At 43.5% G+C, this 14,760-nt stretch overlaps 1 protein-coding gene across 1 annotated transcript in view; it reads right to left on the reverse strand.

Moving 5' to 3' along the window:
• The window catches only part of ABRAXAS2 (abraxas 2, BRISC complex subunit), a 28,932-nt gene extending 15,194 nt beyond the window's left edge, over positions 1-13,738 (reverse strand). The window contains exons 1-4 of the mRNA XM_004751745.3: positions 13,622-13,738; positions 9,840-9,930; positions 5,774-5,810; positions 3,115-3,181 (exon numbers count right to left, since the gene is read on the reverse strand). Coding sequence (XP_004751802.1) covers positions 3,115-3,181; positions 5,774-5,810; positions 9,840-9,930; positions 13,622-13,720 — 294 coding nt within the window. The 5' untranslated portion in view covers positions 13,721-13,738. The remainder of the gene's footprint in view (positions 1-3,114; positions 3,182-5,773; positions 5,811-9,839; positions 9,931-13,621) is intronic.
• Between the last annotated feature and the right edge of the window lie 1,022 nt (positions 13,739-14,760).

The following is a 14,760-nucleotide window of genomic DNA, read 5'->3' on the forward strand; positions in this document are numbered from 1 at the left end:
GAGAGAGAGGGAAGCAGGCTCTCTGCTGAGCAGAGAGCCCGATGCGGGACTCGATCCCAGGACCCCGAGATCATGACCTGAGCCGAAGGCAGCGGCTTAACCCACTGAGCCACCCAGGCGCCCCCCCAACTTATTTTCAATTAACGAACACTGTTACAAACAAACTTTTCCCATAAAGTTCCCCTTCTTCAGCAGCACCTCTCCATTCCCTTCCCCAAAGTAAACACTTTTAAGTTTGGCTGCCTTCCTTCCTGATCTTTTTCTGTACATCTAAATACTCATTCAGATTTGTGTTTTTACATAAAACAGGCTCAAATTATAACACTACTTTTCTCATGTAACCCAACTTTGAGATCTTTCTAGGGCATTACCCGAGAACTTCCCTCATGCTTTGCAATGGCTGCTTCGTATCCCACAGTAGAGAGGTGTCAACACAACCGACTTGACCGTTTCCCATTGGTGGACATTTAGACTGCTTTCAAAACCCTTACTATTAAGCAAAGACACAATAAACACCCTTGCATGCTGGGTTCCGAGGCCAGACTGCTGGGGTTAACCTTGGGTTCCACCATTACCCACTGGGGACCTTTAGCAAGGCACTCACCCCTGTTTCCTCAATTGTAAAATGGGGATGGTAAGAACAGCAATTTACCTCCTAGTTCCAACACCCGGAAAGTGCTTAGAACGCGGCCTGGCACAGAGTTGAGCTATTCATTAACGCCAGCCTTTCATAACTTTGTTCCTAGATCCAAATGTTTACTTGGGCCAGATTCCTAGAGGTGGGACTGCGTATTTAAAATTCTGTTATTGCAGAGCGCCTGGCTGACTCAGTATGTGGAGCACGTAACTCTTGACCTTGGGGTCCTAAGTCTGAGCCCCACATTGAGCATCGAGATTACTTTAGTAATAATAGAAAGAAAATTAAAAATAAAATTCTGTTACTGCAAAACTCTTAACTGTTTGTCATCAACTTACATTCCCACCAACTACAGCTTCCCCATTTCCCAAAGCCTTACCCAAAACTGGGTATTAGCAATCCCTTTACACTTTTGCTAATCTAATGAGCAAGAAAATAGCATCATGCTGTTTCAGTTTGCATTTCCAGATTGAAGATAAACATCTTTTCATTATTTCTTGGCCATTTGTGTATTTCTTTTTTCTTTTGTGAATTTCCTGTTCATATTCTTTATTCATTTTTGTCACTTCGAATTTTTTTTCATCTATTTAAAAAATACTTCAGGGCACCTGGGTGGTACTGTCGCTTAAGCATCCCAGTCTTGGTTTCAGCTCAGGTCATGGTTGTGGGATTGACCCCCACATCAGGCTCTGCACTCAGCGTGGAGTCTGCTTAAGATTCTCTTTCTACCCCCCTCTCTGCCCCTCCCACTCATGCTGTCTCTCTCTCTCTTCCAAATAAATAAAATCTTAAAAAAATATATAGGCGCCTGGGTGGCTCAGTTGGTTAAACAACTGCCTTCGGCTCAGGTCATGATCCTGGAGTCCCGGGATTAAGCCCCACGTCGGGCTCCTGCTTCTCCCTCTGACCTTAATGCACTCTCTCTCTCTCTCATTCTCTCTCTCAAATAAATAAATAAAATCTTAAAAAAAAAAAATACTCCTGTTACTTTTAATGTGTAGTAAATACTCTAGAAAACTGCTCAAAAGAGAATTTTCATGGAAGAAATTTCAGTTTTAGAAAGTATAATAAAAGTTCACTGTCTAGGGACGCCTGGGTGGCTCAGTTGGTTGGACGAATGCCTTCGGCTCAGGTCATGATCCTGGAGTCCCGGGATCGAGTCCCGCATCGGGCTCCCAGCTCCATGGGGAGTCTGCTTCTCTCTCTGACCTTCTCCTCATTCATGCTCTCTCTCACTGTCTCTCTCTCAAGTAAATAAAAAAAAAAAAAAAAAAAAAAAAAGTTCACTGTCTAAAATATAAATGGAATGAGGAGATAGGTTGGAGCTAGGATAGGAAGGTCGGACTCCTGAGAGATTCCAGAACATATGCTCCTGGGCACATCACTGAAAACAAGAGAGCTGGACCCCAATGTCTGTGGCCGCTCTAACTCCCTTTCCCAGGTGGATGGTGACGGGGTCCGATTCCAGAGACCTGAGCTCATCAACACCCATAAAGCGGTCTGTCCTTTCTTCCGGCCTTCCCAGTCTTCCTTTCATCTTACCTGATTTCTTTCTGCTTTTCCAACTGACGGCGCAACTGAGCCCGCCCGCCCATCGCCCAGGCTGCTGACTTACTCTGACTGCACCCTTACTCCTGGTGCCCTTCTTCAGACGCTTCGGGAACCAAGTCCTACGGTGCTGATTCTTTTTTTCCATAAGTAATCTTTTAAAAGCTTTTTCATAATACACACTTCTAAACAAAGGCATTTTTTTGTGACAAACTGAAAACTTTTATTAATATTTTTTCCCTCAAGCCATGGTTTAATAACAAATCTACTTTTCTGGAATTAATATTTCAAGGTAGAAAAGTAAAACCCACACATGGTACAACAGAATAAATTATAAATGAGATCATCAGACAATGCCGCAGCAATAAAACTGGTTCATTTTCAATTCTATTCAGACTTGCTTACCATATATAATCAGAACATTATATGCATATGTTGACAGAAATAATAAACACATGACCTTTTGGAAAAACATCTATGTTTGGCATTAATTGAACTTGAAAGGGTAACATATCCAGAGTTGTTTAATTATGACTTACCTTTTTTAGAACTATTTTTCCTGGTTATAAAATTAATGCATGTATGTAAGATACTTGCAAAATTACTTTTTAAATTACAAAAGAGAAAAAAAGAACCACTCAGAATCAACTAAACTAATTTTTAACTCTCTAGAGTATGGTTCTTGTTTTTCCTTCCGATTTTTACATAATAGAATCACACTATAAATATCTAAATTTTTTTTTCTATTGATAGGTTATAAACATTGTCTCACATCTGCATTTACCCTTAAAATCTACTTAAGTCAACAGAACTCTCATACATTAATATCAAATCCTATTGTTTCATTTTACATTCCCTTCTGGTTTTAAGTTTAGGTAATAAAATAAACAGTGATTTCCAAATCGGACTGGGCAACAAACAGGACATACCTTTCTCCGATCCTTAAGAATCCTGTCCAAGCTCTCTTCGTTAACTTTGCTTGCATAGTCATAAAAACTGTTTTTTTTAAAAGAAAATACATTTTATTAAAGTCATATGGTATTTTGGAAATGAATATACTTAGCCTCATGTGTCTATGGGTCCCTGGATCCTAAAAGTTGGTAATCAAGACATAAAGATACAATTGCTTATCTTCAACAGATAACCAGAGAAATCAATCTCAGTGCTTCACTGATGATATATCTTTTGCATCAAAGAATACTCAAGAGACTGTTACATTCAAAAGGTATTACTTCCACATGTGGGAGGTACTGATAGCAAGTAATTAGAAAACGTGTGGTTTCCAATGGCTGTGACATCTTTTCCTTGTTTCTAAGTATCAGTTACTTATGGGGAAAAAAGAATACAGGAGCTTATTTTCTGAGAAATGCAGAAGGGAAATGAACATCTGTTGAATGTTTAAGAGGCCTAGCTGCATGCTTTCTCAATTTATTTCTTTTCATTCCTGCTTCAGTGCTGGTAAGTAGGTATTACTGCAGCCCAACGTGTCCCAAGTTTTATTCCCAGTTTTGTAGGTAAAGATACTTAAGTGACTTGCCCCAAACTATACAGGTGGAAGATGGAAGAGCTGGGCTTTGAAGCCAGGTCTGCCCCTCAAACAGACCTAGCCGACCAGGATCCTACAGTAAGCAGGCATAATGATGTTTGGGTTTTTCTACCACTGACTGTGCTTTTAGGAATCCCATTCTTGGGACACCGGGGGTGGCTCAGTTGGTTAAGCGTCTGCTTCAGGCTCAGGTCATGATCCCTGGGTCCTGGGATCGAGTCCCTCTTCACGCTCCTTGCTCAACAGGGAGCTTGCTTCTCCCTCTGCCTCTGCTCCTCCCTGCACTCATTCTCCCTGTCTCTCTAATAAATAAAATCTTTTTTAAAAAAAAGGGAAAGCCATCCTTCCTCCCTCAACCCACAACCATTAGGCCCAGGCCTTATAAAGCAGTAAGAAGTTCGAGAAACGGTCAAAACAAAACAAAACAAACAAAGAAAACCCACTGAACTGGGAGTCAAGAGATACTAGCCCCAGCCCAGCTCTGCTTCTCACTGCAGGATCCTGGGCGAGCCACTGAACCTATGTGCTCTCCACTTCCCTCTATACAGAAGAAAGTCTGGAGCAGACACATGACTTCTAAGGTTTCCTTCCACCGTAAGAATTATAGGTATGTAATTTAAACTTAGTTAAATCCCTCTGAGACAATTTTACTGACAGCCTTACATGCGATTCCTCAGAAGGGCAAGGCAGGGCACACCTCGAAGAGCTTCGCAGAGTCAGGGCCAAATCAGACACTTGTGTGGACCAAACACAGACAATGTGTGAACCATGGCCTGAATCCTTTCATTTGCTCTGAGATTCTTCTCGAACGAACTGCTTGTCTTGCTTCCCACTCCTCTTTCAGTTACATGCAAACCTAAAAGTGATGAGGATCTTGGCTGCCTTTAGACTTTGTCCACAGGTAAACTTCCTGCATGAGGACAATCTTCTAAAATAATAAATGGATGGGTATCTGTGTGTGGTGGGGCGGGGGCCCCCCAGCAGTTCTTGGGTGCAAGGGCCTAGGTGTGTGGGTCAGCTGAGAACAGGACAGGGACCAGGGTGAAAGCTGCAGGGGACACACAGCAGGAACAGCCAGGCACCAAGGGTTGGCAGTTGTTAGAGAAGGGAGTGCTGACCAAGAGTGCCGAATCCTACTCCGGGAAGGGAAGTACTGGCTGCTGGGAAGGTAGAACATGCTGGGCCGGGGGTTGCTGAAGAAGGAGCTGAAATCATCACACCAGCCAGCAGGTGGAGGGCTCTGGGGCCGAGAGAGCAGACAGAGGCCTGCATATTGGTGGGGAGAAGTCTAGTGGATGGGGGTACTGGCCCTTGTCTCTCTCACCCGCCACACATCTGTCATTTGCTGCCTCCCTTCGGAATGTCGCTCCTCCCATTTCTTTCTCTTGCTGTCCTTTAGTTGGTCTTAGTATGCAACTAGTGTATGTTAACACATACATGCAAAAAGAAAGTTCCATGTTTCCTTTCCTTGCATTTTAAAGTTGAACACTGAACATGTTTTATTCTTCTTAAAAACACCCATTAAATTCTTTTATCTGTATGTGATTCTTTTTTTTTTTAAAGATTTTATTTATTTATTTGTCAGAGAGAGAGAGAGAGCGAGCACAGGCAGACAGAGTGGAAGGCAGAGTCAGAGGGAGAAGCAGGCTCCCTGCGGAGCAAGGAGCCTGATGTGGGACTCGATCCCAGGACACTGGGATCATGACCTGAGCCGAAGGCAGCTGCTTAACCAACTGAGCCACCCAGGCGTCCCATGTGTATGTGATTCTTGACTAACTTCCTGCTCTGTGGCTGAAAAGCCCTTGCTTGGGAGGCTGCTGGAGTAGACTCTCACTGTAAATCACGGAGGCCAGGATTTACACCATCCCTCCCCTATCTCTAACCTTACACACACTGGACACTCAATAAACAAGTGAATTTGGATGCCCTCAGTTACACCTGGGACTTCATAGCCACAATCAGGTACAAGCCTAAATTCAATAGTTTTTAATCAATTAATCTTTCAATAAGGACTAAAAGTGACAAAGGAAGATGTGGCTTACCTAAAAAGCTTTGAACACGGCTGATGATTATGGATTTCTGTAATTAGAAAGAAGGAACACAGCTTAGTTAATCATGTAAGACACAGGCAAGTACAAAATAGCCTACTTGTTTGTTTACTGAAACCTCAAACAATAAAAAGACAGTTTTCCTCTCCCAGATAGGTGCTGCATGTACACTAGTGAGGGCAGTGTGTCTTCTCAACACTGAAACTCAGGGACACCTTTTCAGGACGAATTAAGCTGGAGAACACGTTCTGCTTCCATTTGTCCATGGCTGATGAGCACATAGCCGAAAGCTTTTACTCAGGAACACACAGCCGTTGTGCGCCCTCATGCAATCTCACCTAGTTAAACAAAGCATAAGAGGGAAAAGTAACAGCTAACTGAAAGCATTTAATCAAAGCGGATAAGCAGGGTGAGGGCAGCTTGGGGAGAGGAGGGCCTAACCTCCCTACAACCAATAACCCAGAACAAGCTGGGCCAGGCGTCCTGAACGGAAAGGGAGGAGAAAGCTCTGGACGCCTGTTAACCCCTTCAAAGATGGTCAACACCAAGGGAAATAATCCTTTGTAAGGCAGATCCTAACAGCTTCTGGAAAGACTGCTCTGATTACCCAGAGGAAACAAGTCCTTCAGGCTCATCAGGGGGCTTAGGATCTGGGTGGCTTTCTAAGACCATGAGACTAATTAACCACTCGATCCTATTCCTAACATTCTTGGAGACAGAAACTCATCACCTGCTGTCTAAAAAGCCACAGCCACAGAGCTCCAGGCTGCCACTTTAACACAATTAAAATGAAACCATGACCCTGGTGGCCATGGGACTCTGCCCGTTAGCTTCTGTACTGATGTCAATGCTGCAAAAACATACGCACAGATGCAATCCTTCCACTGGAAAGACAAGCTTCCTTGCCTGGCATGGCTGTTGACACAGTGATGCAAATAAGAAAACTTCATCCAGAAATTGTTCCTTCTTTTACCACCAGCAATAATACAGTGTGCCATCCAACATTATTTCTGAGGTACTATGAGTAAATTAATTAGAATGTGGAACATTTTTAGCAAAAACTTTACAGAGGGCTCAGGAAAAAGAAAGAAAAGCCCACCTTCTCCTTTAAAGGAATGAATATTTCTTAAAATCCCTACAGTAGATCTGGATTCCCAAACACACAGCGCTGTCATCAACTGCCCCAGCAGACTTCTGTCGTGATTTACAACCGGGATTAGCAGCACACTTAAGATACACCCTAGATATCATGTGGCATTTGCTAAAGAAAGTTGGACCTTTCTCTGTAAGACTTTTTGCAATGCCTAAACCCTCCGTGGAAAAAACAGGGTGAAGGCCTCGAACATGATCAGGATGCAGACTGCAACGAAGCTGGCAGGCACACTGGCGGATAGACCGCTGGAAACCGGCAGGAGCAGGGCAGCCCTGCGTGGGATTCCAGAGTCTGCCACGCCTCTGCAGTTCATCCACACGGCAGACTGCTCTTCATGTAGGTATGACTGCACTCATTCCCTTAGCAGTTCTCCCCAGCCCCCCGCCCCACCCCCACCTCCGCCTAGTCTCACTGATCTTCCTACCTCTGCTTCTCCTCTCCTGATGGAGACTCAACAGTTCCACTACTCCCTCCTCCATCCTTTCCAGTAACTGCAGTGGCATCATCTAATTAACTAAGGAAGCTCTTCCGTGGCTGCCTGCTCCCTCCCCTTCTAGAACTAAGGGTAGACAACTCTGCTTAAAGTGAGTCAGCCCAGCTTTTAAAATTAATATGCAGTTGGGGCGCCTGGGTGGCTCAGTGGGTTAAAGCCTCTGCCTTCGGCTCGGGTCATGATCCCAGGGGCCTGGGATCGAGTCCCGCGTAGGGCTCTCTGCTCAGCAGGGAGCCTGCTTCTCCTCATCTCTCTCTCTGTCTGTCTCTCTGCCTATTTGTGATCTCTCTCTCTCTGTCAAATAAATAAATAAAATCTTTAAAAAAAAATTAATATGCAGTTAACACAGAATGCGACACTTCGTGTTCAGAATGTAGCACTCTGGATGCAGTCCTTACTGTACAGAGGAAAAGTGTCTGTGCGTGGATTCAGTCATTTGCAATAAATAACAACTTCAGTAGACTCATTTTATTTAAAACATCTTATTCTGGAGTTAGGCTATGCAAGAAAATTTCTTGATACCACTGGTATGGAATACTACTCAGGGCACTTGACCTAACCTTTGGCCTTGCAACCTAGGTTTGGAGTCCCTGTTTCTATTTCGAACATGTACTTAGTTTCAAAAGAAAACTACTGCAATGGTAACAGTGCACCTAAGATAACACCAGTAAATACTTTGCCCATGAGAGCCACAACTGTTTCATACAATGAACGGAATATAGCTAATAAATTAAACGTTGTGCAGCAGAAGATGGTTGTCATGGCGCTGCATTAACCGGGGCTCTATCGATTGGTACTTCTCTGTATCTACAGTACCATGGAAACGTATTTACTGAAAGAACCAGAAGGTTTATGAATCAGATACAATGCATGAAGCTGTAGAATTTGATTATTTACAATTCTACTTCTTTTAAAATAAATAAATAGCCAGAATATTCAACAGAAGTACTATTTTTATGGTCACACCAGGTAACAGAGCTCTTTCCTGCTTGGTGTGCTGTCTGTTAACTACGTCTGACATTTTAACCTTCGCATACCAAATTAGTTTTGAAAATCCAAGTGCAAACAATAAAACTACACCCATGTTCCATGAAACCAAATTCTCCATTTTAGGATTTTAAAGAGTTACAAGAAATAAAAACAAAACCTCAGTGAAAAAACCGCTGGAGACAGTATATTGAGTCTTTATTTAACAAGTCAGTATTGTGAGGAATGGGTCTTATCGTATGGGTCCTTGAGGAAATGAACTGTTCCTTGTTTTCCCCCAATCCTAACCCCACCTCAATCCTCATCCTGGCCTCCCAACCCATATCCTAGAAGGCTATCAGAACTGGAAGGCTTGAAATTGATGATGTGATCGCAACATAACCTAACCTTCCAGCAATACTTCAAACCAAACGACTCACCTTCACACATTCTGTATTTTCTCCACATAGAAACAGGCCAGATTACCTATATATCTTATGTACTCCCTGCTCTGTGTTCCCCTGAACCCACTGCCCCCCTGACCCTAAGTTCACTGCCTTCAGGATACCTTTACTCTCTACTACTTTTACCCCCTAGCAGGGATGGGATTTTCTCTGTTCCTTTCTTATAGTACTCATCTTGTACAGTTGTCTGGGACTTCTGTGCACTTGTCCTATCCTGCCCCGCTCCAGGAATTAGGGATGCACCTGGGTACTCCTCTCCTTGCCTGGCACATGCTTCACACACAGACGGTCAGTAAATGGTGGTGGCCTAAGTGAAGCACCCCTTGCTGAGACCTGAGTATCAGGATACGCTGTTTGGTGACATGCTCAATGTGCAGCTGGAAGGAGTCTGATCCCTATTTATCGAAAGGAGACTGATCCGAAGAGGAAAAAAAAAAGAAAGACAGAGAGAGAGAGACTGATCCAAAGACAGTCAGTGCATCTCTAAACACTCCTTCATCTTCCCCAACAATCAACCCAAAACTATTTGGATTGTCCTCCAGAAGGCTGGGTAGATTTAGCCAATAGCTCATATAAACAAGTATGAACACCTTTGGCAGATCCCTCCGGGAAGGACCAGCCCAAAAGATCCTTGCATTTCAGTGTGTGGTGATGTCGACAATGGGGAACAGCCCAGTATGCGATCTAAGGGTGACTGTGGTTTTGAAGAGACCATCATGAGCAAGAGCAGACAGCGATTCAGTAAAAGACCAGTTGGTGGGTAAGAGCTTTATAGACTACCCAACCTTACAGCCACCACTGCACGTTCACACTGACTCGTAAAGCATTTCATACCAGCTATCAGTGCAAACGATTTGCATTGTGATTTTAGCTGCTTTTTATGTACTCTTTTTATCTTTCAGATTAAAACCAGTTAAGGACCAAAGAACAAAACAAACAGCATTGATACAGAAAAAATATTCCTAAGCTCAGTGATAAACTCACCAATTACTTGCAGAAATTCTGTGTTGCTGATTTGTGAGTCACTGATGCTAAAGGTTTCTTCTTGTCTTACTTCGCCCAGCAGAAATCCTTCCTAAAAGTAATTAAAAAAAAAAAAAAAGATAGTTGCAGACTACAAGTATTTTTTACTGGAATTAAAACGAATTGAGAGCATTATAATTTTAAAATAATTTTGACATTAATCCAAATAAGCTTTCTATTCTATAAACCAATAAGACTAAAGTAGTCTGAGATGTACCTATTAACTAGATTGCTTGGAAAAAGGATTCCATACACAATGAAATATTTTAATCCCTTAAAAAAAACCCTGTTTTTTTGAAGCAAAAATAAGCAGAGTGAATCCACTTCCTAAATCCTACCGAGTGTAATAACCAACATCAAAAAAGCTCAGGAAGCAGAAATATTCCAAGGTTGTTTTCCTGTAACAGCATATAATTTATTTCATTGTTTTAAAAGCCCTGTTAACGATACAAGGATAAAGAAGTTAACACAATGCACAACGAACTGCTCTTGTACAGGGTGTGGGAAATGAGGATTTCAGCAAATAAATCACTCACATGAACGTTCTTCCTCAATAAACGCTGAGGTTACTTTCTTTACACCTTTGGTGAACACAGGCCATAAATTCTGGATTACGCAGCACATAACCTGCTGTGGGAGCACTTGCTGTCATGTTGAGCACAAGCACGGTGCAGAACATTAACTCTATGTGCCTCGGCAACTTCCCTATGAGGATGGGCTAACAGGCTGCCTTGCAATCTCCTTTCTTGGGAGAACCACATGGCTTGCTCCTTCCCTCCATCTGGCTTTTTACTCAAACAGCACCTTATCAGAGAGGCCTTCCCTGGCCAGTGTAACAAAAACAGGGCACGCCAGACACTCTGTCCCCTGTGTTTTCCTCTCAGTCTTCTCCCACTAGCCACATCTTTACATTAACAAATGCCTACACCTACTAAAATCTAAGCCCTGTGAGAGGGACTTTGTGCCTGTATACCTCAGCAACTAGCACAGTGCCCAACACACAGCAGGTGCTCAGTACATACCGGCTGAGAGTATCTGTGGGAACAGTGACCTTGTACTACGTACCTTTCTATTCCAGGCTGACCCTCCGAATCAAATACAGAGATTGCCTAGTTTAAAAACACTCCCACAGTTGGAATCTGTGGGGGTGAGGAGGGAGGGACAGATGCTTTACAGCATAGCTTTTGTATTGGAATAGGGGAGGGAGTGTCCTAAGTTCCCAAACTATCACGTATAGGGCTTTTCTCAATCTTGAGTAATATACAAATCTCCCTTAAAAAAATTCTCTCAAACCTGAAGCAATATCTATGACTACTAGCTTGAGAAATAGTGACTAAATAAGCTTGTTTTATCCCACGAAAGCCTTTCAGTTAAGAATTCTCACTACACAAGAGCAGCTTTCTCTTTATAACAAGTTAATAAAAATTAAGGTGAAAGCAATTTTTTAAAATTCCTACAGAACTTTACATTTTAAGAACATATCTCCAGATTCCTAATGTTCCACAGTCTAGGGATGCTAAATTTAGAAAATAAAAATATAGGATACTGTTAAATTTGAATTTCAGGTAAACAAATAATTTTTGTGTAATATTTAGGATATACTTACTCTAAAAAATTATTTCCTATTTATCTGAAATTCAATTTATCGGAGTGCCCTATATTTTATCTGGGACCTCTATCATAGTCCTCAGTTTGAAAAAGTCAACAATGACAGCAAGACATTCTAAAGCAAAGTATGAACCAGTGCTTCTTTTCTGCTAGTCTGGATTGTCCGAACACTGTTACTTTATAGAAGGAGGAGGCAAACTACGGTGTGTGGGTTAAATCAAGCCTCATGCCTGTGAGTGTACAGCCCACAAGCGAAGAATAGTTTCCACTTTTAAATGGTTGAAAAAAAATAGGAATATTTCATGACATGTGAAAATTATATGAAATTCAAATTCAGGGTCCATAAATAAAGCTTTATGGAACTGTCACCCTAATTAATTTATTGTCTATGATTGCTTTCTCTGTACAACAGCAGAACTGACCAGTTGCTACATAAACCACATGGCTCACAAAGCCTAAAATATTTACTTATCTGGAAAAAGCTTGCTAGAGCCAGCTCTACAGAATGAGTTGTTTTAAACTAATATCTTGCCTGGAAAAAACAGGAATGTGCTACAAAGGCAAATTTTGGTTCCTCAACTTAAAAATACGTAAAATTGACAAAAGTATTCCACATATATAATTGCGGCAAGGTTAACATAACCAGCTATGGTCACATAAGATACACCTGCAAACTACTGTCACGGTGAAAACTTCCATGAAGTCTACTACCATGCCTGGCACAGAACAGATATTAAAGAAATAGGTGTTGAATTAAATTAGTAACAATCTAAGGAATGTAGCCATCTCCCTGCCATTTGTAGAAAAACGATCTGCTTTTCAACAGGTCGCTGCTTATTCTTAGAGTAGCCTCGCCTTTTACATAAACTATGATATTACTAAGTACTCCAAGAACTAGAGATGTTAAAAAGCATTACTGAAACCATATTTAGTACTTTCATGGACACTAGGAGTATCACAAACCACCTATACATGGAACTGTATTACATTATTAAATAGCTAGCTCCAGCATCAAAGGCCTTAGCATCCAGAGACATCTGCTAACTCTGGAAAAACCCACGTTGTGTGTACTCCTATCGTTAATCTCTACCATCAACACTACACAGAGGAAAAGTAGAATAATTTAATGCCATCCAATGATCTAACAGAATCACCTCTATGAGATCAGTTTTTATTAATGGAAGCTAAAGTTGCAGACATCAAACCAAATCCAGTTCCTTATTCTACAGTGTATCATTTTGCTTTGTAATGAGAACCTCAACCCCCCCCCACTTACTAAATGAATTTGAGTAACTCATTATTAACATCTCTTAAAACCATCTCTCAATTATGGACTTAAAGATAAAAATTATCTAGTTTCACTAAGAAACTTCCAGCTAGGCGAATGACATTAAAAGACAATTGGGAAAATAAAGATATTGAAGCAGTCAGGCTCTGCTCCCTCTGAGCTCCGAAGCCTATGCGTTTTCCGATCACTCATATGTAGGCCTGTCATTTCCCTATTTCACTGCGATTAGCGCCGTGGCTTTAAAACATTCGCCAAGGAACTAAACGTGCAACTTCAAGGCAAGCAGACCCGACACCCAACACTCCTGTTTACATTCTCCATTTTCCATTGAGGCGAAGAAAACACATGAACGCATCTCACAAGTATGAATAGTGACAGTCATGGTTTCCCTCGTCGCACCCCACGACAACCTGTGAGACCGGCGGGCGGGGCTGGGTGCCTCGGCTCCTAGACTAAAGCTCGGTCTCTTCGCTCTCTGCCGACCCCGGGAGCCCCTCGCAAGTCCAGAAGCCTGACTCTTAGGGAGGGGCAGACGCTTGGTCTCCAGTTAGCGACGCTTGACACTGCAGGCGGCCAACCTAGACAGCTTTGCTGAAAGGGAGACGGCTGTCCTGAGAGGGTCAGGAGGCGGCAGGCACTGAGTGAGGGGGCCCAACCCCGGGACGAAGGAGCTCTGGGTAGCAGGAGCTCACCGGGGGCGGGAGCCGCCCGGGTCACCAGCCCCTAGGGCCCGCCCGGGAGCCCGGGAGGGGGGGGCGAGCCGCGAGTGGTCCGGCTGGGCCGCAGACACGGGCCCGGGACCAAGGCTGGAGGCTCCAGCCGCAGCGGCGGGGGGCCCGGCACCTACGTGGTCGGCGTTGCTGTTGGCGCTGTGGAAACACACAGCGCTGAAGGTGTAGCCCGAAATGGAAGCCGCCATGATGGAAATCTCCAACTCCCCCATCATGCCCCGCGGAGAGGACACAGCCTTCCGGCCGGTTCCGCCCCTTGGCATCCTGGGAAATGAAGTCTTCGGCGGATGAGGCCAAGGGGTCGCTTTGCCCGCGAGCGAGCGCTGAGAAATGCAGGTCTGCGTGATCGGAACTGACCCCGAGGACGTGTCCTCTTTGTGGGTCTCGCGCGCGGCACATCTCAGACACTGCCTCTTCTGAACAACCCTCGAAAGTTCCCCAGATCGTCTTTTCTGTTTGCGGGGGAAATTCTTACTGATAAAAGCCAACATTGCCGTGTTCAAGGATGAAAGGAGGGCGATGATTCAAGCAATTGTATGGCTTGGGTTTGACGTGGAGTAACATGCTGTGATTTCCATTTTCATATGACCATTCTAGCTGCACTCGAGACTACAATGTCGGGGAGGGAGACGGGGGGTGGGGGTGGGGGAAAGTGTGGCGGCACTCCAGTAACCCGAAGGGACCGAGAGGACAAAGGTGGTAGCTGTGGAGGTGCTAAGAAGCTATTGGATTCTGCGTACAAAAAAAAAAAAAAAAAAAAGGGCGCCTGGGTGGCTCAGTGGGTTAAGCCGCTGCCTTCGGCTCAGGTCATGATCCCAGGGTCCTGGGATCGAGTCCCGCATCGGGCTCTCTGCTCAGCGGGGAGCCTGCTTCCTCCTCTCTCTCTCTGCCAGCCTCTCTGCCTACTTGTGATCTCTCTCTGTCAAATAAATAAATAAATTCTAAAAAAAAAAAAAAAAAAAAAAAACCATGAAAAATCATGGAAAGAAAAAGAAGAACAACAAAATAACCGTGAAAATAAAATATAACAGTTAGGAAAAGAAACTCAGGGGTCCTTGTTCTTCAATTCGTTTGATCGCTCAGGGTCAAAACTGAACTCCTGATCTCCGTCAAGCCTCCTTCTACCACACTGTTCAGCAAATGGAACTGCTTTTGACAGTTGCAAAGGCCAAAAATCTTCGACTCGTTATCGACGCGCCCCATTTGATCCATCAGCACAATCTTAAAAATATGTGGAGAATCCTAGAATTCACTG

This window comes from Mustela putorius, unplaced genomic scaffold (genome assembly GCF_011764305.1).
Source record: "Mustela putorius furo isolate JIRA1106 unplaced genomic scaffold, ASM1176430v1.1 tig00003909_pilon_pilon_pilon, whole genome shotgun sequence".
In the NCBI taxonomy this organism is placed as follows: domain Eukaryota; kingdom Metazoa; phylum Chordata; class Mammalia; order Carnivora; family Mustelidae; genus Mustela; species Mustela putorius.